This window comes from Netta rufina (assembly GCF_964035555.1).
Source record: "Netta rufina genome assembly, chromosome: 11".
NCBI classification, from domain to species: domain Eukaryota; kingdom Metazoa; phylum Chordata; class Aves; order Anseriformes; family Anatidae; genus Netta; species Netta rufina.
In genome coordinates, this window is record NC_140134.1 from 13,779,565 (window position 1) to 13,802,159 (window position 22,595).

The window sequence follows — 22,595 nt, forward strand, 5'->3', positions numbered from 1 at the left end:
CACAGCTCCCAAGGTCCCCTCAAGGGGGGGACCTCAAGGTTCCCTGAGGTCCCCTCACAGCTCCCAAGGAATTCGACTGGAGCTGGACTGGGCCTCAAAGCTAGCTAACTTCTCACAGTATCTGCAACATCAAACTTGATGTGCTTTGACAGAAACCTGTATCGAGGAGCTCCAACACAAACCTCTGAGTAAATCAGTGCCCAGCCCAGCACGCCTTCACACAGACACAGAATACGCCGGGCTATCCAACAGGGTAAAGTTTTTCAAGGAGTCCTTAATAAATTAAAATGAAAACTCACAAGCTTAATGCACGTGGCCCACGACATTTGCAAAAGTTAAAATACACAAACTGCTCAAAGATTACACAGAATGCTGATAATGACAAACAAAGCCAGCCTATGCCATGCCACAGCAAATTCAGATACAGAAACCCCGGCGCATCCAGCACTGTCCAGCTTTCCACAAATACAATTAAAGAGTATCTCTATCAGAGACATCCGTCCCAAGGAGGAGGGGTGGTACCAGGGGAGGGACAGTAGTTACGAAAATAAAAGAACTGCATTGAAGCCTGTATGCTGCTGTCTAGAACTACAGTTACATTTGTACCACCCATTCCCTGGGGAAAATGACATACAATGCAAACAGGCCTGGTTGTTCAATTATTCAAGTATTAAGAGATTCACAGAAAGACATCTGAGAAACATAACATTTTAATAGATGAAATAAATACTCCAGTACATGCAAGATAAAAACTGACATTGGAAAAAAAAATTAAAAATCACTTTTGTTATAGTGTAATTTTTTGTTTGTTTGTTTAAACACTCACAGTAGCTTTTCCCCCAGTTTGGAAATCAACACATGGAAAACAAAATCACAACCTCCAGTCCTTCCACTCCTACACACCAAATGCACTTCTAACCTAACACTTGATGCAAAATAAAAAAAAGTCATACAAAACAAAAACAAACAAAATAGTAGCTACATCCATCATCTATGTGGTGGTGTTTTTTTTTTTTCATTTTTTAAATGAGTGAGAACTGAGGTAACCTTTTTCCTGAACAACCGAACAGTAAAATTTAGAAGGGAAATTTCGGAAGACAAGACAAGACAAACTTTAAAAACCGCACCCAGCGCGATTAAAGCTATTTTTTTCCTCTCTTTTTTTTTTTTTTTTTTAAGATACCCCCACCTCCCCAAATATAAAACTTTTAAACAGTTGCTGTTACCATTTGTGTGAAGACCATGTTGAATAAAGGAACATTTATCTGCAGATACTTCCTTGACTTCAAAGTAAAATAAAAGAAGCCAAAAGTGGCTACCTTTGTTAGTACGTATAGTTTGAATATGCTGTTCTGCTTCTTCACCACATGAAATCAAAGGATTGGGCTCATCCAAGCAAATTCTTTGGTATACAAAAAAAGGGGCGAGGAGGTGGGCTATTATTTTCCTTTAGCAATGACTGGGATCTAAACAGAAGGTGTGGGGGTTAATTCACAGAATTGGAGTTCACTGGCGGTAAAGTCCTGGGTGAAGATCTTTCTCTTAGTGCCTGAGATAACAGGTTGCAACCATCCGAGACGGCGCAAGCTGAGTTCCTCAACCTTTCCCTGTAATCGCTCATTTTGGTGCTACTTTCGGGGTGTTGGGCTATATCCCTGAGGCATTGGGTCAGGAGCACACAAGCAGATACCACGCTCATGGCTCCTCCTAGGATAGCAGTTTGCACAGCTTTGCCCTCTGGATTAATGGTGGCCGCTTTACCCAAAAACTGGGGCTCAGTGGCAAAGCCCACCAGAGCATAGACAGACTGCACCAAAGGTCCACTGAACAAGACGCAGCGGTTCCTGGTCAGCTCACTGGGTGAAGTCTTGACCTCCTTGACACACGCCAAGAGGGCGGAGGCGCTGGTGCTCATACATTTGACACTGAGTTTGAACTGCTCCTTCGCAAATTTATCCTTGGATTTCTCACTGGCCAGCACACAGGCGTCTGTCAGGAATTTCAAGTTCTTGGACATGTTCTGGGAAACCTCCAGCAGGAGCTGAGGGCTCATATCTGCCAGAGGGGTGGTCTTCAAGACCCCACAGCCGTGCTCCACCTCATGCCTACATCGGGTCACCTTGTAGCGATCCACCAAGCCAGGCATGGCAGGCTGGGCCCCCGGAGTCTCCACTGCAGCCAGGTAGGCAGCGTGGGCTGAGCATTCGGTCAGGGAGACCACCAGCTCCCCCATCTCCATCAGGCTTTCCCCCACCTCCCCGAAGCGTCCCATATTGAGCTGGCTCTGGACGTCGTGGGTCAAGATGGAAAGTCCTTTGGTCCTGGCAATGATCGTGTCCCTGCACTTCTCGAAGGACTCACCGAAGACAGACAAGCTCTCGGTGTTCACCGGCCTGGTCTCGCTCGACAGCAGCAGCAGATCGGCCACCAGTTGCATCTTGATCTTGCAGTGGTCGCAGATAGAGACGAGCTTCTTCCTCTGCACGGAGCCGCTGCTGGGGACGCCGCCGCCGCCGGACACCTCGCTGCTGGACTTGCCAGAGCCGCCGCTAGCCATAGCGCCGGGGGGGTACTCGCATGCCGCTCGCTACCCCGCTGCCACCGCCTCTGCCTCCGCCGCCCGAGCAGTCCCGACTGAGCCCGGCAGGATCGCTCTGCCTTTTCCGCAACATCATTCCATTAATCGCCGGGAGGCGAGGGCAGGCTGCTGCGGGGGGCGAGCTCCGCCGGGGCTCCCGCACCGCTCCGGCGCCAGCCTCCGCTCCTACGAGGCTCCAGCGGCGGCTCGGAGCTCGCCGGGACCCCCGGGGCCCCGCTCGGGCATGGCGCGGCTAATTTATTAGCGCCGTTATTATTTCACCCCTCCTGCTTGCACTTCCCTCGCCTTCCACCACGGAGGAGGAGGGGGTGGTAGGGGGGATCCCGGCGCGAAGTTCCCTCGTTCAGGAGCACCTCGGAGCAGCGGGGGAGCCGAGGGGAGTCGCGGCGAGGGAGCAGCCCCTCGGGTCGCCGCCGTGCCCGGGCTCCCGAGGTGGGCGAGCGGCAGCCGGGAGCGGCTCGCAAGGGCCGGAGGGGCGGCGGCTGCGCACCATGTGCCGCCCCCGGCGGCCCCGCGCCGCCGGCTCGCAGGAAGCGGCGCGGAGGGTGTGGCTGCCGGGGAGGGGAAGGGAGAAGGGAAAGGGAAAAGGGAGAGGGAGGGGGAGAGAGGAGGGGAGAGGGAACCGTAGGGGTTAAGACCGCGGGAAGGGATGGGAGGAGAGGGGAACTGAATTGAGAGAAAAAAAAAAAAAGGGGAAAAAAAAAAAAAAAAGCCACCGGATCCGGGTGCTGGGGGGGAGCGGAGGGCGGGATCCGTTCGCCTTCCTCCTGCGGCTGCCTCACTCCTTCCTGCCTCGAGCGTTCACGCGGCCGCCGCCAGCTCGCTCCCCGCCGCGGTCCATGCCCGCTTCGTGCCCGGGCCCCGCCGACTGGGCGCCGCCGCCCCGAGTTAGGCTCTTCCCGCAAACAAGGGCGGGGGCTCCGGGCTACAGCCGCGGATGCCGCAACCCGCCCGGCCTGGCGCTGCTCCTGCCATGTTCTGTAGCCGAGTCGCCAACTCCCGAGGAAGAAGAAGAAAAAAAAAAAAAAAAAAAAAGCGGAGAAGGGAGGGGAAGATCTTCTTTTAAATTCCCTTTCTCAGGCTCTGAGACAAACTATTGGGAAGAGGCGGCTGCCGCGGCTCTGCCAGCCAGACGCTGCATGGCTCTGAGGGAGGCTCTCCCCCCCCACACACCCTCCCCGTTGCCTTTGCTGTAACCTCACTTAAGCCTATCGCAATCTTTTGTGCGGTGTCACCGCCCTTCGTTTAAATCCTGCCCTTCCCCCGGCGCCCCGCTCCACGCCCGCCGCCCCGCCGCTCCTCCCCGCCGCCGGGGGCCGCAGCAGCGCCGTGCCGCGGCCGGCACCGCCCGTACCGCCGCCACGGCAGCGGCCCCCGCGGCGTTAAGGCGTGAGGAGAGCCCGGTGTTGGCTCGGAAGGGCTGCGGGGGGCGAAGGAGGGCCGGGGGAGGAAGGGACGGAGCGGGGCCGGCGGCCGGGATCGGCCCGAGGGGGGCTGAGGGGAGGCGGAGGAGCCGCCGCCGCCGCCCTGAGGTGAGGGGCGCGGGCTCGTCCCTGAGGGAGGGCGGCGGGGGAAGGTGGCGGAGCCGGGGGGAGGCTCTCCCTGAGTGAGAGCGTTTATAAAGCGCTAATTGGTGCTAAAGCGTGGTGGAAGGGGTCGTGAGCTTTTTATTTACGGGTAAACGCATCCCTCGATAGCTTGCGGTGGTCTGGAGACAAGTTTTGACACCCCCCCCCCTTTCTTTTTTTTTTGAAGCAGTGGAAGTGAATTCGGTGTGTTGCTGTCACGGTGTATGAAGATGCCATCGGTTAGAATGTAGTGGGAAAGCATAATCCTACTAATGCTAACTTTGTGTATGGAAAGTGTTTGAAAACAGGACTCTCTCCTCTGTATGTTTCTGTTCAGGACTGCCCCAGTAGCTCTGGTTCTGTCAAAAGCAAGGTGTTGTGCTCGGTAAATCTGAGGCAGTTGAGTAAATGCTGTTAACTATTAATAAGAGGAAGATTACTAATTGTGCTGGAACAAGTTTTAAGAAGATGGGTTTAATGTTCCCTGGGATGCTTCCAAGGGGAATATGTCATTTGGTAAATGATGATGAGAATAGTGATGTCCCACACGTGAGATTCTCTGCTGTCGTGCAACATCTCTATCAAAGTAACCCAAAAGAAATCAGAGCCCATGTTGGAACCACATTTTACATTTGTTCCACATCTTGCTGCAGTTAAATAATAACATTCTTTTGTTCCTTTCAATCAGATTTAACTTTTTAACTCAGGCTCGTAATTCTAGGCACTTACAACACATTTAGAAGGCAACACAAATCCAGAAATACTTTACACAGCTACGATGAAGTCCTGCTACATTCATACTTCTGCAGGGGTATAAGTGACCTTGATGCAAGTGAAAATTGGAACAGCCAATGCCCTTGCAGGCCAAATCCAGTAATGTCCTGGCACAAGCAGAGCCCATCTAATGGATTGCATCCGTTCTCCGGGCAAGTTTATTTGTACATCTTCTCACCCGTTACCTGGAGGAACCCTTGGCCTTCTCTGCTCACTGGCAGGGAGGGACGTGAGCAGGATGCCTCCAGTTCTGGAAGTGGTAGGGTTAACAGGATGTGTGCTTTTTGGGGGGTGGAGGGGAACCCTTGCTGTAGAGCCAGGCTTGAGGGAAGGGGCAGATAGGCAGTTTTGGGTGCGTCCAAAATTCGGCAGTTCTCCACCCACCCCTCACAGCAGCAGTGTGAGGGAAGTTCTGTTTACTTAGGTCACATTATAGCAGTTTAAAGGGAGGTCATGATTTGGGCCTAAACAATTTTGGTTTATGGCCAACAACTCATTTTCAAAACTATAAATAGGAATGATTTCAGAATACTCTGACAAATAAAAATCAATGGGCAGCAGAAGCCAGCTGAATTGTATTTCAAAATATTTCCAGATATGTCCTTAGTGAGGCAGTGGGATATTACGTAGCACGAGGAATGCCTTTCATACAAATATTAACCTACTTTCTTTTAATGAGTAGTGACTACATTTAATGAGGATTTGAAAATTTCATTTTAGAAACCTTAGTTCTTACCCCTGGCTAGAAAAGTTGTTAAATGACCTAATAATCTCTTCCATTTTTAGATGCTGCCACTATGATTCTCCACATGGTGCCATTCCCCCAGGACGAAGAGGAGACATCCTTGGTGTGGACACTTTCTGTTGCAGCTCATCCATAGTCTTTGTCCCTGCTGCCCCCATCAGAAATACAGTGAGGCCTCCACCCATGGCAATTCTAGAAGATGAAAGGGCCACCAAAGCAGTTCATAACTCCTTTAATATAAAGCAAGTATTCTCTGAGCTCCCTTAATTTGTCCACAAGACTGAGGTACTGCTAACCATCCACAGCATTAGCAAGGTGCAAAAGTGGTGATTGTTTTTGTTGGTCACTTGCTTGTCTCCAAGTCTCTTACCAAATGTCATTTTCCTCCAGTAGAAGCCTTGGGTATTCAGCTCTTTTGCATATGAAATGTGTAATGAAGAGACACCCAGCTATTCCTTTTGGCTACCTGTTGAATCCTTCCTACAGATGTCATTGTTGCTTCATGAGTATGCCTCGCCCAGCTAGGTTCAAGATCACAGGTAGTCTGTTTTGGTTTTATTTTTGTTTGTTTGTTTTTAGGTTTGTTATTATTCAGTGGAATAAATCCTTGACTATTTTGGCACCTGAGTATGTGGCTGGGTGAACATAACTCTGAAAGGTGTCGGTGAACAGGGTGCACATCATTTAAGGAAAAAATAAAAAGTTTCTGTATATGCTCAAAGGAACAGGGAAGAACAGGGTTAGGAACCATGCAGGCTTTGTCTTCAGTACATAAACTAACTGCTTCTCTCCCGCTCCCCATATAGCAACACCAGTGAAAAGGTACTTCCTTCCATTATTTTTGTACAATTTGCAGGCCATTATTTGACTGTAAACACATAGTCTTACTGTAAAAGGGAGCTTTGAGGACAGATTCTCTTGGGTCCAGTAATTTGAGAAGGATTGTGGATCAGCTAGCTACATGCTTTAAAAGTCCAGTAGATGTATCTGTATTGTTTAGGCTGTAAATTTTACTGGGTGATTTTTGGGGTGCTTATATACCAAGTCCTTGGCACATCTCTTTCGAGGAGGATTTGTACATACCTGCTTGATTTCATGGCTGCTGAGTCCAAAAGCATCCTGCAGGACTTTGGCAGCTCTGTGAATTAGTGTACAGTCTTAGGAGACATGATAATCAGGTAGCCATGCTTGGCTTTAAAAAGATTCCACTGACAGACCCTGAATGAAATAACACTGTGGGGCTGAAAACAGCAGGCATTGTCAGATACAAGAGATTAAAAGGCTTTTTAGTGTGGCTTAATAGTGTACAGAAGATTGGCTTACTTGTGAGAACTCTTTCATCACATTGATCCTTATTTTGCATTGTGCTTCATACAACAAAAACTGGAGGTCAAAGTCTGCTTTCTTGAATCATCTGACAACGACTTGGTGCTTTTATTGCTTAGTAAAATCTTTTTTTTTTTTTTTTTTTTGTGATGGAGAAATTGATTTTTTGCTGCAGTAGCCAATGTTGAGTAATAGCTGAAGAAAAATACCAAGTTGTAATAATTTTATGAACGCTGTATGTGGCCTGGTTGGTGAGAGGAAGTTACTATAGAATGGGTTTCACTACTTTATATTACTGTCCTGTATGGATGTATTGATCTAACGTAATGGGGAGCTAGCTGATGAAGGAATAAGAGGTAATTCAGCGGTTCCCCTGTGTCAGCTGTATGTGACTAAACCCATGAGGTGGTAATTACAAGATGATAGCTCCAATTCCGAGGGATGCAGCTGTCTTGTCAGGCTGAGAACTAGAAATGAGAGGAGGATAGCGTTGGCAGAGGCTGACAAAGGAAATAATTTAACACAGAGCACGACTTTGCAAAAGGAGCTGGGCCTTCCTTTATTGCCAGCAATGGAACAGTAAGACAGACAGAAGGAAAGGCAAGCGCGTTGACTGGTTTATTGTTTTTAAGATCTCTTTTGTCTTAAATGGTTTGGTGCTAAGTAAGTGTTTTGTGGTCAGAACTTACTGTTGCTGCTTTGTGAGAGATTAAACCTGCAATGTCTGGGTCTGTCTCAGATCTGCAGAGGTAATCATGGTTGTTACACCAGGGATGCAACCTGAGACCTGGTCTGCGTGGAGCAAAAAAAGACAGTCTGAGATCTGGAGGAGTAGTTAACTGATCACTTGCGACCTCAAATTGCAGGCACACAAGTTTTGTTTGATTCTCTTTGAAAATGATTTTGTATATAAATAAGTAACTTTTAGAATAATACGTAGATTTTCACAAACAGACTTAAACTTGGTGTTTTGATGCTTCTTTTTCCTTTGTATGGCATAGTTAAAAACACAGTATCTGAGGTAAGGAAAAAAATTAAATAGGGTAATATAAGTATCTAATTCATGTCTGAAATACTGCTTAGCTCCTGCTGCTGCAACAGAAAGATAATACGGGTATTATTTTTTCCTCTCTTTATTCACTGTTTATCTCACTGTTGTTTTCACCACTTATCATATATAATTGATTGCTTGTCCCCTGCTGTAAATATGGATTTTTAATACATTGATGTGGTAAAGAGACAGGTTTTTATGTAAAAGGAAAATGCAGCTGCAAAACTTATGTTTTTGCAGAATGGAAGGTTGTGCCATGTTTTATGCTGACAGAGCCAGTCATGGCTTTCTGCGTCATGGTCTCATGTACAGGTACAGGTTTGTAGATCAATTGGCTTGAAACTCAGAAGCACGTAATGGAAGAGTAGTAAATGCCATTGGTAAGAGTGGTCTAAGCATAAACAGGAATCCCAGACCGTCCTTTCAGGCCTTTAGCTCTGTTTTTTTTTTTGGTTTTTTTTTTTTTGAGATCAAAGGAGAACTTCGTATTTTGAACAAAATGTGCAAGGGCCCACCCTTCCTGAATTGCATTTTTGGTTATATGTTCAGTCCTGCAGCTGTAATACTCAACAGAAGTTTTTGTTTTCTTTTTTAACCCCCTTTCCTTTTTAATATATATCATGAGAGGATTTAATAGATGTTTTTGTAGGCTAACTGCAAGGAGTCTCTGATCCTACGCTTCTCTTATATTGTGCCTGAGTAATCTGTGAGGGGAGCTGCTGATCGTTACCAGTTTGAGTCTAACACCTTTAATTCATCAGAAGTTCGTGTAATGTATTACTTACACTGGATGTAGGTGCCAAAACTGACCTGTAAACCTAAAATTAAATTGGGACTACAAAATTAATTTGACTTAGAGTGTGGAAAATAGGCCATAAATGGAATTCTTATGGGAACAGTATAAAATTCCTCTTTGACATTGATTCAATGTAATTCGTTTCTTAAGAGGGTAACTTTAAATTGCATAACCAATACTTAGTTTTAACCAGCACAGATTTCAAGCAAACTTTGCGGTAAAACAAGTATTGACAAGAACGTTCTGTGGTGTTCCTGAATTTAAGGATTTCAGTGTCTAACTTTATTGCAGTTGGCTATGACAGACATCATCCCCCCCTCCCCAAACCTGATCAGATGGGTGATGCTATGAAATTAACATACTGTTTGTCAAACATCTCCATTCAGTCTCTTAAGTTTTACTTTATAAAATACGCATGCACATAATAACATAACTTTGTGGTAAATATATGGTCAAAACTGAATTTAGAATCTGAATTTCAAGGTTATAACTGAATCAAAAATTTATGTTCAAATCATAGTAATTGACCCCTGATTTGGGAGAATTTTTCAACTTGGACCCAAAAGTTAAAGGTCTGATTAGCTCCAGATCAAAAATATGCATTCTCTTAATGGATGGTGAGTGTTTGATTTATTAATGAAATTAATCTGAGGACTGGAATTATTCTAAATCATTCATATTTTGCTCTGGATGCAAAATATTATTTTGCATTTCTGGATGCTTTGCTTGCTATGCTGCTAGTAACAGTGTTAAGAAACATATTTTCTTTTCTTGAGATTTAGAAATATTTTGTTGCTTTTAGCAAGAACATGTTAATCGTGTCTCATTCTTCAAGTTTTTCCGTGATTGTGACTGTATTTAGAAGTCTGAATTAACAAACGCACAGTCTTTGCATGAGAGCTCATGCATTAGATTGTCTCTGCAGGGGAAAATTTAGGGCACTTAAGCTAATTCGAACTATGAAAACACTAATTTTGAATGTTTTACTGGAATTAACTCAGAATACCCTGGCATTCTGTAAAACGTAGGACAATGCTTTTAAATAGAGTAAGAGTACTCTGAATGCTGGGTCATCTCAAAAGTTGCTTCAAATTTTCTTTCATCTGCAACTGACCAAGTCTTCTGTATTACTTAACACAGTATTGGGCCTGTCCTTTACTAACCATGTAGGTGCAAAAGCAGGTGTAATTTCTATCTGACTGTATAAAGAGCATATCTGTCCGTGAGACCTTAATCATTTTAGCTATTCCAAGCAATCACTTAAAGGCTGCCTTTTGCAACACCTCATTCACCTGAGCCACTACTAAACATCCTCTTGTATTAGTAGAGTTTAGCAGGTAGCTCTTGCATCTTCTTTCACCCTTCTACGTGCTTAGGGTTGATCTTCTGATGCTGTTAGTTTCTTTTCAGCTCTGAGATGTCTGCATGTCCTTCCAAGAAGGATCTGCCTTTTTCTTGGTGATTTCAAGTTCTTTGTTTTTTCCAAGGTGACTGTCAATGGAAAAGCTGTAAGATCCAATGTGTTATCTCTGTTGTACTGTATTTGCAAATAAAAGTAAAATATGATGAATGAGAATCCATGCTTAGATAGAAAACTGCACATGGAAACCCACCATCATCAAAGACTTGAGAGCTTTTGGCAATTCAAAATATATGCATGTTCTTCTCCTAACTTATATGAAATAACAGTATTGGGAAGTACCTTATGCACAAGTATAGTTCCAAAAAATGAAGCCTAGATTTAAAAAAAAAAAAACAGGTGGACAGAGAATCCCAAACTTCATTAACAGAAATTTAGGACATCCTGAATCATCTCAAATTATAACTTGACCTAACCCTACTTAATAATGAAAACATTTTAAATCAAGAGGGGGAAGTAGATTTGCATTTTTGATAAAGTATAACTTTGTAATTGAAAACACTAGTAATAAAATTTGTGTTTTGCGGAAGTTGAAATGATATTCACAGCTTGAGACTTCCCGTGGCATGACTAGATGAGACTTTAAGCTACCAGATAGGTCATTAAGCACCTTGCATTTGCAATCTATAATAGCAGTAGCTATTTATTATCAGGTATGCTTTGTATTGTAATTATAGTAGCGTTAGCCTCTAGGACTATAAAAGTTGTTAAGGAATATGAGAGTGCTTAAACTATGAAAAGCCTATTTGTATGACTCTATAGCTACCCTGAACCAAACACAGCCTGTTTCACTAAAAAAAAAAAAAAAAAAGCCATTTATTTTTTTTTTCTGTCAGTGATATGAATGTATAGCTGCATGGCTTTTGTTTCATGTATGGGAAAGAACAGCGGAGTACAAAGAGTATGAATAGGTGTTTGTCCTGCAGGTGACTCCACGGAACGTATATGTTTTGAGAAAGTTCTTCCTGGACACAGAATTCTGCCTGATAGTTGCAAGTTCAAAGACAAGCACGAAAAGTATCTCCCTGCCATGCATATAAAAGCATTCATTTAAAAAAGAAATGCATAGGGTTGTTTGGTGCAATGCTTGATATACTGAACTTATTGTTCACTCAGCAAAGGAAATTGCATTGCTTTTGAGATCCACATGTGAACGTAGCACCAGATATTAAAGAAAGTCAAAGTTGGCTGGGTTGTTCCAGTAAGAAAAAACAGTTGAAGAAAATATTTCCCAGTAGAAATTAAGTAAAAATACATTTTATGCTGCAAGTCTAACATTCCAAATTTGAATCTGTAGTCTTTTTTTTTTTTTTCCCTCAGTGAATGTAGGTCTGATCCAGTAATAACAAAGTAAGCAGGAACATACTTTAGTAAAACCTCATTAATCAGGGCAATCTGATATTAAATATAACGAATATCAGGAAACTATGAGAAATCACCAAGCAAATGTGCTCATTAGTGACTTACTGGACAGCTTTGTGAGAGGTACTTGACTAAAACCCTGCTCCAGTTACTGTACATTTAACAAGCCCCATGAATAGCTACGGTCTAACAGCTTCCTGTTTCTCAGGCACACTCAGTAGTATTTCTGAAATTTTATAAAACAATAACCCTCAGGATGGAGGTTGCAGACCAGGCTGGTTGCTTATCAGGGCACTGCAATCTTGGATCCCACATCCTCTGCTGCCTGCTAAGTCCTGGAGACTCCAGTTTCTCATACTGCATGTGTGCTTGGCAAGCTGCTGCTGCTTCGTGTGGCACGTCTGCCAGAAGTTCACAAGCTACAGGATTTTTATGGATTTGTATCAGGTCAGGAGTTAGTCCTGGATTCGGAAAGCCTCCTGAACCCATGCCCCAGATGCCTACTGACTGCTTCTGTTCTGCATGCTGTGCCCATTAGCACAACGGGCTCCTGTTTGTTGCAGGACTATATGCAGTGACAGAATTAGGGCTGGGATGTTTGCTCTGAACTGGTTCCATTGCCCTGTGCGTGAATGGAAGAGCATCCCAGTAGCTAATCAGCCTGGCCCAAATATCGCCAGTAACAGCTGCTCTGATGTTTCCTCATATTCCCAAGTTTAAACTTACTGGAGTCCACATAAAATAAATAATTAAATAGAAGATGGTGCTATTTATGATTAAAATCACCTGTATGAGGAAAAAAATGAAGACCGAAGAGTTAAGTATGCCTATACAGACATTCATTTGTATAATTCATTTTGTTTTGGATAATGGAAAAGTGGAGTTACAAAGAAAAAGCCTACCGCTTTCTTTTTGGTGGTGGTCAGATGCTGTGGGATATTATTTTAATAACAAAGCAGCTTTATTTTTAGACGTCTATTAGAAAAAACTGATATCGCTGTGATATTAATTCACTAGTTTAGAGACTCAGTGCAGTGGGTCCGGTTCCTATCCCACAGACCAGCGGACACAGATCCTCCTCGTCCTGCTTTAAAGAAGGATGAAGCGGGAGGACCTCGGGCGCTGCCCAGCCCTACGTTTGTAAAACCACGGTCGAGCTTCCACTTGCAGCTCCGTGTACCCTGGGGCTGTATCCCGGCTGCCGACATGTCGCTGGGGGGCTGCCGCTCCCCCTTCAGCCCACCCCCGGTGTCCCCCGGTGCCTCTCGCTCCGGTCTCCCGTTCCAGCTCCTCCTTCTTCTCCTTCCCCTCCCCGGCCCCCGCCTCTGCCAGCAGCCGGGGCCGCCCTCCCGCGGCTGCGAGCTCCGGCACAAGATGGCGGCGGCCGCTCGCTGGGCCCTGCTGGGCCTGGCGCTGTGGCTCTGTGCGGCCGCCCGGGCCGGCGAGGCGGAGGGGAAGCGTCGGGCGGGGCCGGCTAAGAAGAAGGACATTCGGGATTACAACGATGCGGATATGGCCCGGCTGCTGGAGCAGTGGGAGGTGCGGCGAGGGGTTGGGCGCCCGGAGCGTGCGGGAGGAAGGGAGAAGGGAGGGATGGATGCTCGGTGGCTTTCGGGCGGCTGGGGTTGGTTTGTGTCCCATGAGGGGGCACCGCCGGGCTGAGCGGGTCCCTTGGGTGCTGCCCTCAGCCCGGGCACCTCCAGCCGCCCTCTGCCCAGCGCCACCAGCCCCGACACGCGGCTGGGGAACGACCTCGGCAGCAGAGGCTCGCAGGCGGTGCGATGCCAGCGATTGGCAACGTTGAGCGATAAGGATTTCGTGAGTGAAGGTTGAATAGCAAGAGGGATGTCCATTCCACCTTTACAGAGGGGTTATATCGTTGGGTTTTGTCTGTTTGTCTTTCGTGGGTTGTGTTTTCCCTTCCCTGCCACCCCTCATTATAATGGTGTTTTCTAATTTCATCTCTCTGCCCTCCATCCGCATCAGCCCGCCACCTGAACTTTCTTTGACAGGTCGCTTTGGACAGTTCCTCTCCACTCATTTCTCCATGTGGTTGTTGTGCTACTGCTCACTTCTCTGTTTATTTTTGTGTTCTGTCATCTTCTGATAAATGCCAGAGCACTCGTGCCTTGTTTTTACTCGTGAGGCTGTTCTCCAGAACATTCTGCACAAAAACTGGAGGAGAGCTTCTGTCTCATGCAATGCCAGTGACTGCTGCAAGTCAAAATGAAGAAGTAGGGTTTGTATTCGTAATCCGGATGCAGTAACTTCTCTGAGAAGTAGGGGTGCCTGCCTTGGAACCACTTGGCTGGTTGGGGACTCCTTGTTCCCATGAAATGTTACTGTGTCTCTCCGCCTTCAGAAAGGCAGTTTCTTAGAAAATTGAGTTAAAATTTAAATTAAATGATGTAAAAAGCCCAAAGTTCACCTTCTGTTAGTGTTATCATCCAAGGACCAGATAGTCCCAGGTGCTAAAATGTCATCTTAAATGATAGTAGTGGGCAAATTCAAGCAAGTTCGGCATAGTAGGAAAAATCATAAACAATAAGCATGGCTGAGTTTGTGAATTAGTAGTTTGGTGAAAGGGAGACGCAAGCTACTGCCTTTGGGACTCTTTGGCTTCGTGTTCTGTTCCAGCTGTGTGGTAAGTAGGGTCAGGAAGCTGTTCTGGTTTTATCTCTTTTGCTAGAGCAGGACTCTGATCCAGTTCACCATGTGCTGCGCGAATGCTTGCAGCCATGCTGCATGCAGATGTGGCTGAGCAGCTGGAGAGTTTGCAGCTCAGGTTGGCGTTGCCGCTGAGGAGATGCGTGTACAGCCAGGGCCATAGAAGAAAAAAATCTTACTGAAGCAGGGGCTCAACAATTACTGATTATGTGGTCTGCTGGATGGTCAGCTGTATGGCATTTCCCCCGAGAGAAGTTAGGGCAGATGTGGGGAACATGAAAGACTTGAGAGTGGGGTGGCAAATAAAGAAGAAAGGCCGAGAATGGGCTTGATGGGGTGGGGATGAGAGAAACAAAGAAGCCATTATGAATGTGGATAAGAGCAAGAATTATGCTCGGGAGTGAGGGGGCACAGGGCGCAGAGCTGTACAGAATCAAGTTTCCTTAGTTTCAGCTGAGTGAGATGATTCTTAATATTCTATATTCCCATGGCAGTCAGCACAGAATCACTGGAGGATGGTGGTCTCAGCATCCCTGGGGTCAGCCACAAGCCTGGCAAGGTACTGGCACAATGTGTGTGGCTGCCTAGTGAACATAGCATGATCTGGTGGGGAATGAGCATGGGGAGAGAAGAAAAGGATTTTGCTTCAACAGCTCAGCTGCAGAATGTCAACTAGAGCTTAAAAGTATGAGCTCTGTCTTCTTGCATCCTGCTTTCTTACTTGTGAGACCGTTTTAAAAATTTCTGCTTATATTAACTGCAGATAGATAAGTAATATTTCCTTACGAACATTCATTAGAGATTTCATTGTAATCTTCAGCATTTTTGAAGCTTGTTTTGATACCACTAAAGCCTGAGGGGGCAAAGTTACTACTAAGATCTTTTCAAACTTTTAAGGTCAATGGGTTGAAATAAAGCAGGCTTGCCAAAGTTTGAAAAGTTAAAGGATTTTAATTTTGACAGCTTGCAGATTTTAATTTTGGTGCCTTTCTACCCCCACAGGGATCAGTGAATGAACTAAGATTTGTCAGCATTTGGTGTACTTAGCCATTGTTTTTGGTAGAGAAGAAATAGGGTAGGAAAAATGGGCTTGGTGTGTGCCACCCAGGGATTTCCCGTGTGGTAAGGGACTCTCCCGCAGCCTTGAGTCCAGAGGAGCTGGAAACAGAACTGAGAAATCTCGTCTGGAGGTTCTTCTGTTGCTAAAATGTCATTCTTCCAAACAGTCTGCTGTTGCTATAAGCTTCAGGGTTTCTAAGGTTTGACTCTGAGCTATGAGTATTTAATAGGCTATGGAATTAGGTGGCATTTGTTGCTGATATTTTTAAAAATAAAGATACAGGAAGTTGATGAGAAAGGTACAAGAATGTGAACTGAAGGGAGGACAAAGAAAGAAGGAATATATAGTTGTGACTGTATCTATGCAAAGCTTTCCGTCTGACACCTCATGTTAGAGTATACATTAATAAATCTGTTGGACATTTCAAAGCAAAAGCTTACACTTTTCTGTCTTTACTTTGTAGATAGCTTTATAAATACAAAATAGTGCGATGTTCTGTACAAGATCACCAAGAAAAGAAGTAGCATGTAGGGGAACTTTTGACTGCTTCTTATAATGTTTCTACTGAAACTGCAGTAATAGTGTTTTATGAACATTCAGTTGAATTGTTAAGGGAAAAAAACAGGTAATATATATTCCCAGGTTGGGCTGTCACTAAAGCTGAAGTCAATTTCTGTATTGTATAAGGAGTATTTGCAAACACTTGTTTCTGCCTTTCCCTTTCAAAACTATGAAATAAGTTGGTTTTGCACTAGCCAAACTGGTATGAAGTAAGGTTTAATTTGCTCTTACTTCTGAAGAACATTTTTCATTCAATCATGTAAGATCTTGTACTTCAAAAATACTTTACAAATACAAGTGATTTCTGGCTTCCTCTACAATAAGCCTTGTCCCACTTAGTGACAGCAGCGGGACTTTCCTAGGCCTCTCCTTTGCTCCCAGTTCACTTAATGTGGAAATGTCAAAGGCATGCAAACTACTTAAAAGCGTGCTTCAGACTTGAAAAATTGAAACAGATATGTAATTAGTAAGGAAAGGAGGGATGAAATGTAAGTAATTTACAAATCTCCTTCTATAGTAATTAAATTTTGAAGTCCCCTGCCAGAAAGACAGCACATTGTATGTAATGGAGATGGGAAAAGAGTGTAGGTCGCTTGTATGAAACCTTAACCTTTAAAGGATAGGGGACACTCCCTGTAGTGTGAGGGTGTTGTGGGAGTTTATACGCACAGACAGAAATGAGAAAGTAATGCATATGGAGCTCTAAAAATTAAGCTGGGCTCCTGACCTCAGAGGCTTCCGAAGGGGGAATATCTCTAGATACTTCTGCAGTTCACATGCCTAATGGAGCAATGGATATTTTTGCTAAATGTTTGAAGTCAAAACAACACCTAAAATATCTACCTTAATTCCCACAGATTTACTAGTGCTTGGGTGAATGCCAGTATAAGATTTCTGATTTCTTTTTTTTCCTTTTTTTTTTATTTCTGTAGTATAAATACTGTTAAGAATCAAATTGTGGCTTAATGTAAGTTGTCACTGTACTCAATCATCTGTATTGGGAGCTTTTTCAAGGGGCAGTAGTTTGAATTCTGCCTTTCCAAATATTTAAATGCCTGTCAACGTCAGCGGAAGCATTAATAATTTCTTTTTTTCTTTTATCTAACAATGTCTTGGTGATTATGTTGTCAGAAAGTGAAATTCTCTTCATCTGTGTGTTAGAAAAATCATGAAACCTTTAATAAAAGTTTTCTTATGACTTGAGCATTGAAATTCTGAATTCTTTTATTTGTTTAAAGACTATAGTGAGGAAAATGAAATTCTCATTAATGGCAAAGTTCCCAGAACTGAGCATTGACCTTGGTTGTACATTGCTTTTATTATTATTTATATGTCTGTGAGGCTCTTCAGTGCAGCTTTTTCTCAGATCGTCTTGTTTGCTTAGTAAACTCCTATGAAACTCCAAAGAAGAAAAAAGAGGTTATTTTTGAAGTACCAAGATGGAGTTGCGTTGAATTGGCCATCAGGCTGAAATATTTCTCAGTACATGGTAAAATAAGATTCTGCCTGTTGGTATGAAAATGTGCATCATCGCAAGGGGAGGCTTACAAATGGGAAGAGCACTCTTAGTGACATACCCTGAGACAAAACTCGATGTTTCTTTTTATTCAGGAGTCTCCATTTTTTAAACTACTGTCTCTATCAAAGCAAAGTTACTTTGTAAGCAATGGAGAGCTTTAAAAAAAGAACAGTTCTGTGGAACAGGTAATTTTAAATTATCCTTTTCCTTTTCAAAACAGAAAGATGACGACATTGAAGAGGGGGATCTTCCTGAACACAAGAGGCCTCCAGCACCAATAGATTTCTCAAAAATTGATCCAGGCAAGCCTGAAAGTATCCTGAAACTGACGAAAAAGGGGAAGACTCTGATGATGTTTGTCACTGTGTCAGGAAATCCCACAGAAAAGGAGACAGAAGAAATTACCAGCTTGTGGCAGGGCAGTCTCTTCAACGCAAACTATGATGTACAAAGGTAAGCTGTTGTACACAAGGATGAGGTTTTTGCTTTTACAGAGCTCTTATTTCTTTATTCCTGAAAATATTTTTGGTTGTTCATCCTGTGCTCTTCGCTAGCTCCATCGATCCTCACTCTTGCTTTGTTTCTGCATCAGTTTACATACAATTTTGTTTTTCTTCTAAGTCACTCTGGAAAAATTCTAGTGTGGCGCATAGATCTTTTTAACACTTACTCACGATGTGTATATAGCCTAGCTTCTTTTTATCTCATTATGGTTCAGCTATTTATCAGTTTTAGCTGCAATAGTTTGCCTTATGTGTTGATGGAAAACATCACACTTGGAAAACTTGTAACCACAAAAGGCTTTTTGTTGCCCTGGCTAAAAATGAGATTTTTATCTGAGAAAGAGGATGGTTTTGAAGCAGAGGAATGTTGCACTCTTGAATTGAGACTGAGAAGGGTTGCAGTGAGACCATGAAACAGATTTAATGTCCATTAGTAGACTCTGTATAGTGTCAAATTAGTTCTAGAGTTTTCTACATAGTCTCCTACTTAGTTGTTTGTAAGCTTAATACTTTTTATTCATGTGTGTGCTAGTAAAATGTTCTCATCCTCATACCCAAGCAACAACAAAAACAAGACCAATTTCTTGCTTTTAAATTGATGTCTATCTTGGAATGCTCTGAATTAAACAAAATATTTTAGCACTGGAAAGGCACAGAGCTAACTGGAAAAAATATGTATCTTTCCTCTAGGTTCATTGTTGGCTCAAATCGTGCAATCTTTATGCTGCGTGATGGTGGTTATGCCTGGGAGATCAAAGACTTTCTGATAAGTCAAGAAAGGTGTGCGGATGTTACTTTGGAAGGCCAGGTTTATCCTGGCAAAGGAGCAGATGAAAGTGAGAAAGGAAAAAACAAAACAAAACCTGAAAAAGCAAAGAAGAAAAAAGATGCAGACAAGAAATCTAAAAGCAGCAAAGAGGACAACCGAGCAACCAAGCAGAGAGATGATCTATGACAGTCGCATTAACCAGACTGAATACTGCTCTGCTGTTCCTTGAAGGGAAGCGAGTTTCTGTACAATTTCTGGCTTTACTGGGGGGAAGGAAGGAAGCAGACATTACTGAGGTTAAAAGACTTCTATGTTGAAATACAACGGTTTACTTATTAATGTTGGCCATTTGTTTAGTTACGGGAAAGGTAATGTTTAATACCGGCAACTGACTGGTTTGTAATTCTTCATGCTTTTGTTGTTGTTCAAAGTTAACATGAAAATCTGTGTCTAACATTACAAACTTAAGTGAAAGGGAAGAAATACTGTCTCAGAATACACCCGTGTTTACCTGTAGTAGCTGCTGTCTGTCATGGGTATGCAAGTTGGTCATTCATTCATTGTTGCTCTTAGGTAGCAGAGTTCATTTCTAAAAGATACTTTGGGAAGCCAGTTTGCCAGGCTTAGTTTGCAAAACTGGCTGAAATTGCAGAGAACAGTGTTACAGTGGCCAAAGGTGCCTGAAATTACAGGGTTTAGGACATGTCTGAGTGGACTGCCTTTCTTTACAATAAACAAAAACTCTTCTGTCCATTACCAAGAATGCACAGGAGCGCTTAGAAGTAATAGAAGCTAGGTACATCCTCAACTAATGCACTCCAAATCAGTACAAAAGAGATTCCGTACCCATCAGAATTGATGCTGTTGAGGTTAATGGAATTACAACACCAACAACAGGTACGGTGTCAGGGTGAAAGGAAAAGTCAGATTCATGGCATTCACGTTGCTACTGCTGCCAAAGAACTGTGCCCACCAATGCAAATGCTACATATGCCCCATTATCTTGACAGTGAGTGAGCAGATACAACCTTAACTCAAATTAATTTGTTTTGCTAAGGGTTTGCTTAAATCTTTGAAAAAACACTAGTTTCAATAGAGAGGTACACATGAAATAGACGTACCAATTAATGATGTCTAATAACCAGATCATGGTGATTTTTTTTTAATTTTTTTTGGTAGATTCCTGAATGACATGGTTGACTGTAAATGAACATTGATTTAAATGCTATGAAGATTGATATTTGCGAGCAAGTCTGATTTCTTCTTGAAAGACTTTATGTAATTAGGAAGGTTTAATGATAATGCAAACTGTATTCCGTTGAATGCATGGCTTAGAGTTGCATTTCCTTTATCCCTTACTATGTGTTAAGGACTAAACGCACCGAGTTTTTTTTTCCACATTGTTTATTGTTTTCCAGAGTATTAGCACAGTATTAATTGTCTTCATTCAGTAGTACTAAGATAATGTTGCTTTGACTTTTTTTTAAGGTGCTAATATCCAAGTGTTTTGGATGAAAGGTCCTAATTGAACCATAATGGTTGATTTTGTGGAATACTTCCAACATCAAAAGTGCGAAACTGTGACTTACTGAGTGCTTGTTCCAAAATAAATTATGTGGCTAAACTTACTGTTTCATTGAGTAGTAAAACCTTTTAAATAACAATACATTTAGATAGATACCTGGGGAGAAACTAACCCATCTTTGGTTTCTGTAGTTACTTGTAAGGACTGAATGATGTCGATGGAAGTTCCAGGTGATCATTTTTATTTACTTTCAATGGCATTTGTATTGAGTATTAAATAAACCTTTCCTACCACACTTCACTAAAGAATTGTTGGAAAACTGAAAATCATGTATTTCTTCAGGTTTAACTTTTATATACTACTGTTAATCCAAAAACGTGGCAGAGTTGAGATAAGTCTCTGTAGATACTTGGATATTGCACTGGGGAGAGATGTGTAATCTGTTTCTTGTTCATAATTAACTGATCATTTTTTTTTTTTCTGGTTTTGTACCTCCCTTTTTTTAAAGAATATTGCTTCTCAAAAGATGAACATAATTCAAACAAAACTGTAAATATGACGTTGACCATGTTTTTGTCTTTTTACAACATAAATCTGTAATATAGAGATGACAAATCAGATTACCATCAGAAATGTGTGGAAATGTTCCGTAGTTTTCCTAATGTTACAAAGCATAAGCATACGACTACTTTTTGATCAAACTGTGTTTGTTTTTTTTTTTCCTGAGCTGAATAATTAAGCAATACAAAATAATGGATAATATAGAATCAAATATGCTAAGGAGAGGGGACAAATACTACCCTACAACTCTAGCCCAACTTCTGAGAACAGACACTTGTTTTAATCATTCATAAATCAGTGTTTACAGTAGGCTGGGTCTCTTCCCTTCAAGTTAAAAGAACTGGGAGAGACCAGCTTTGAAATTCGACCAGCCAATTGGCCCATCATTTGCTTTTGAGTGATTAATTTGAATTTGCCAAATGTAGGCATGTTCTGTACCACATAGCTCACTTCATTTTTTTTGTTTGTTTGTTTCTCTTGGTTTTTTAAAGATTTTGCTAGGTATTCTGGTGTTTGACTCGGTGTTTTTTTTTTTTTTTTTCTCATATAAAATACAAAAAAAATGTCTTCAAGTAGACTTTGTCTTGCGTTTTCCTTCTCTCTTCTCCCCCTGCCCTCTGCCACCCATGCTTTATAGCCAACAAATGAATAAATATGCTATTAAGTGTAATGTGGTCATCTGGAAGTAACTTAATCACCACGCAGTCTTTCTCCAATATCACAGTTCATAATTCTACTCCAAAACATTTAATGTTCCCTTTCAAAACTCTTTGGGATCCTAGCACTTGTACTGGTGCAGTGCTACATAATCAATGTTATTTTCTATTCATTTAAGAGACCCAAAGACAGTATTATAGATAAGTATAAAAATATCTTCAAAAAGTCATTTGAGGTTGTTAATGTTCTAGAAGTAACCCAGCAAATGCTGTTTTTCACTGTACAGTGTTGTGCATTCAAGTCTCACCAGCCTTCCAACAACAGCTTTTTGTGGCTCTACATGCCGGCAAAAGATACAGCCTTTACAATGAAGTTCAACAAGTAGGTTAGTGATTACAGATCTCCTTGTGCTTGCCTTCTTATTAAGTTCTACACAGAGGTACATGGAAAAACATCTACTGTCCTGACAGCTAAACTTCTGCTGTTTTTCTCTACTCCATTTAGTTATTTCTCTGTTCTAGTGTTGTTATATTTTCAAGGTTATTGTTATATTTTAATCCAGCTGCCCTTCTCAGAAAAAAAAAAAAAAAAAAGTTTGACAGTGGTACCACACACAATGTGCATTTTGTAAAACATTTCCAGTTGACAATATTTTGTCTGTTAAAATATTGGAATGAATATCTGTTTTCTTTTTCAAGATAATCCTAATGTATACTGTTTGCCTTGTGTGTTCCACTTTGTGTTTTGTTTTGTTTTTTATTTTTTTTTCCAATTAAAATTCCTAGCTAGAAGAGAATAAGGGCAATTTGTATTCTTGGGTGCTTAACATCATCAAGCAAAGTAAGGAAGGAAGCTGACATTTAAATTACCAGGACAAGGACCTGGAAGACCTGAGAGAAGCATATGCAACAGTTGAATCCTGATGGTTGAATTTAGAACAGAACACCAAAGACTACATCGTATTTAGGAGATGCAAGCAGTGTAAACATTGATTTTAAAAAGAGGAGAATTCCAGGTGTAGACCTGACTACATTGCTAAGGTTTACACAAAACAATGTAATAAAGTTCAGTGCCATCAGTTTAATATAAAAGCGTGCCTATTACCAGTCTTTTATCGCTATCTGCTGCAGTC

General features: G+C 42.6%; 2 protein-coding genes across 2 annotated transcripts; one reads left to right on the forward strand and one right to left on the reverse strand.

The window, feature by feature from the left end:
• Positions 1-692: 692 nt before the first annotated feature.
• TLNRD1 (talin rod domain containing 1) lies at positions 693-3,790 on the reverse strand. Its single transcript, XM_084293392.1, has one exon. It carries the CDS (start codon positions 2,555-2,557, stop codon positions 1,487-1,489), a length of 1,071 nt encoding a protein of 356 aa, XP_084149518.1. The 5' UTR covers positions 2,558-3,790; the 3' UTR covers positions 693-1,486.
• A 9,192-nt stretch (positions 3,791-12,982) lies between these two features.
• Positions 12,983-21,378, forward strand: MESD (mesoderm development LRP chaperone). Its single transcript, XM_084293713.1, has 3 exons — positions 12,983-13,180; positions 17,669-17,901; positions 18,642-21,378. The coding sequence occupies exons 1-3, from the start codon at positions 13,016-13,018 to the stop codon at positions 18,904-18,906; spliced, it is 663 nt and encodes a 220-aa protein (XP_084149839.1). The 5' UTR covers positions 12,983-13,015; the 3' UTR covers positions 18,907-21,378.
• Positions 21,379-22,595: the final 1,217 nt, after the last annotated feature.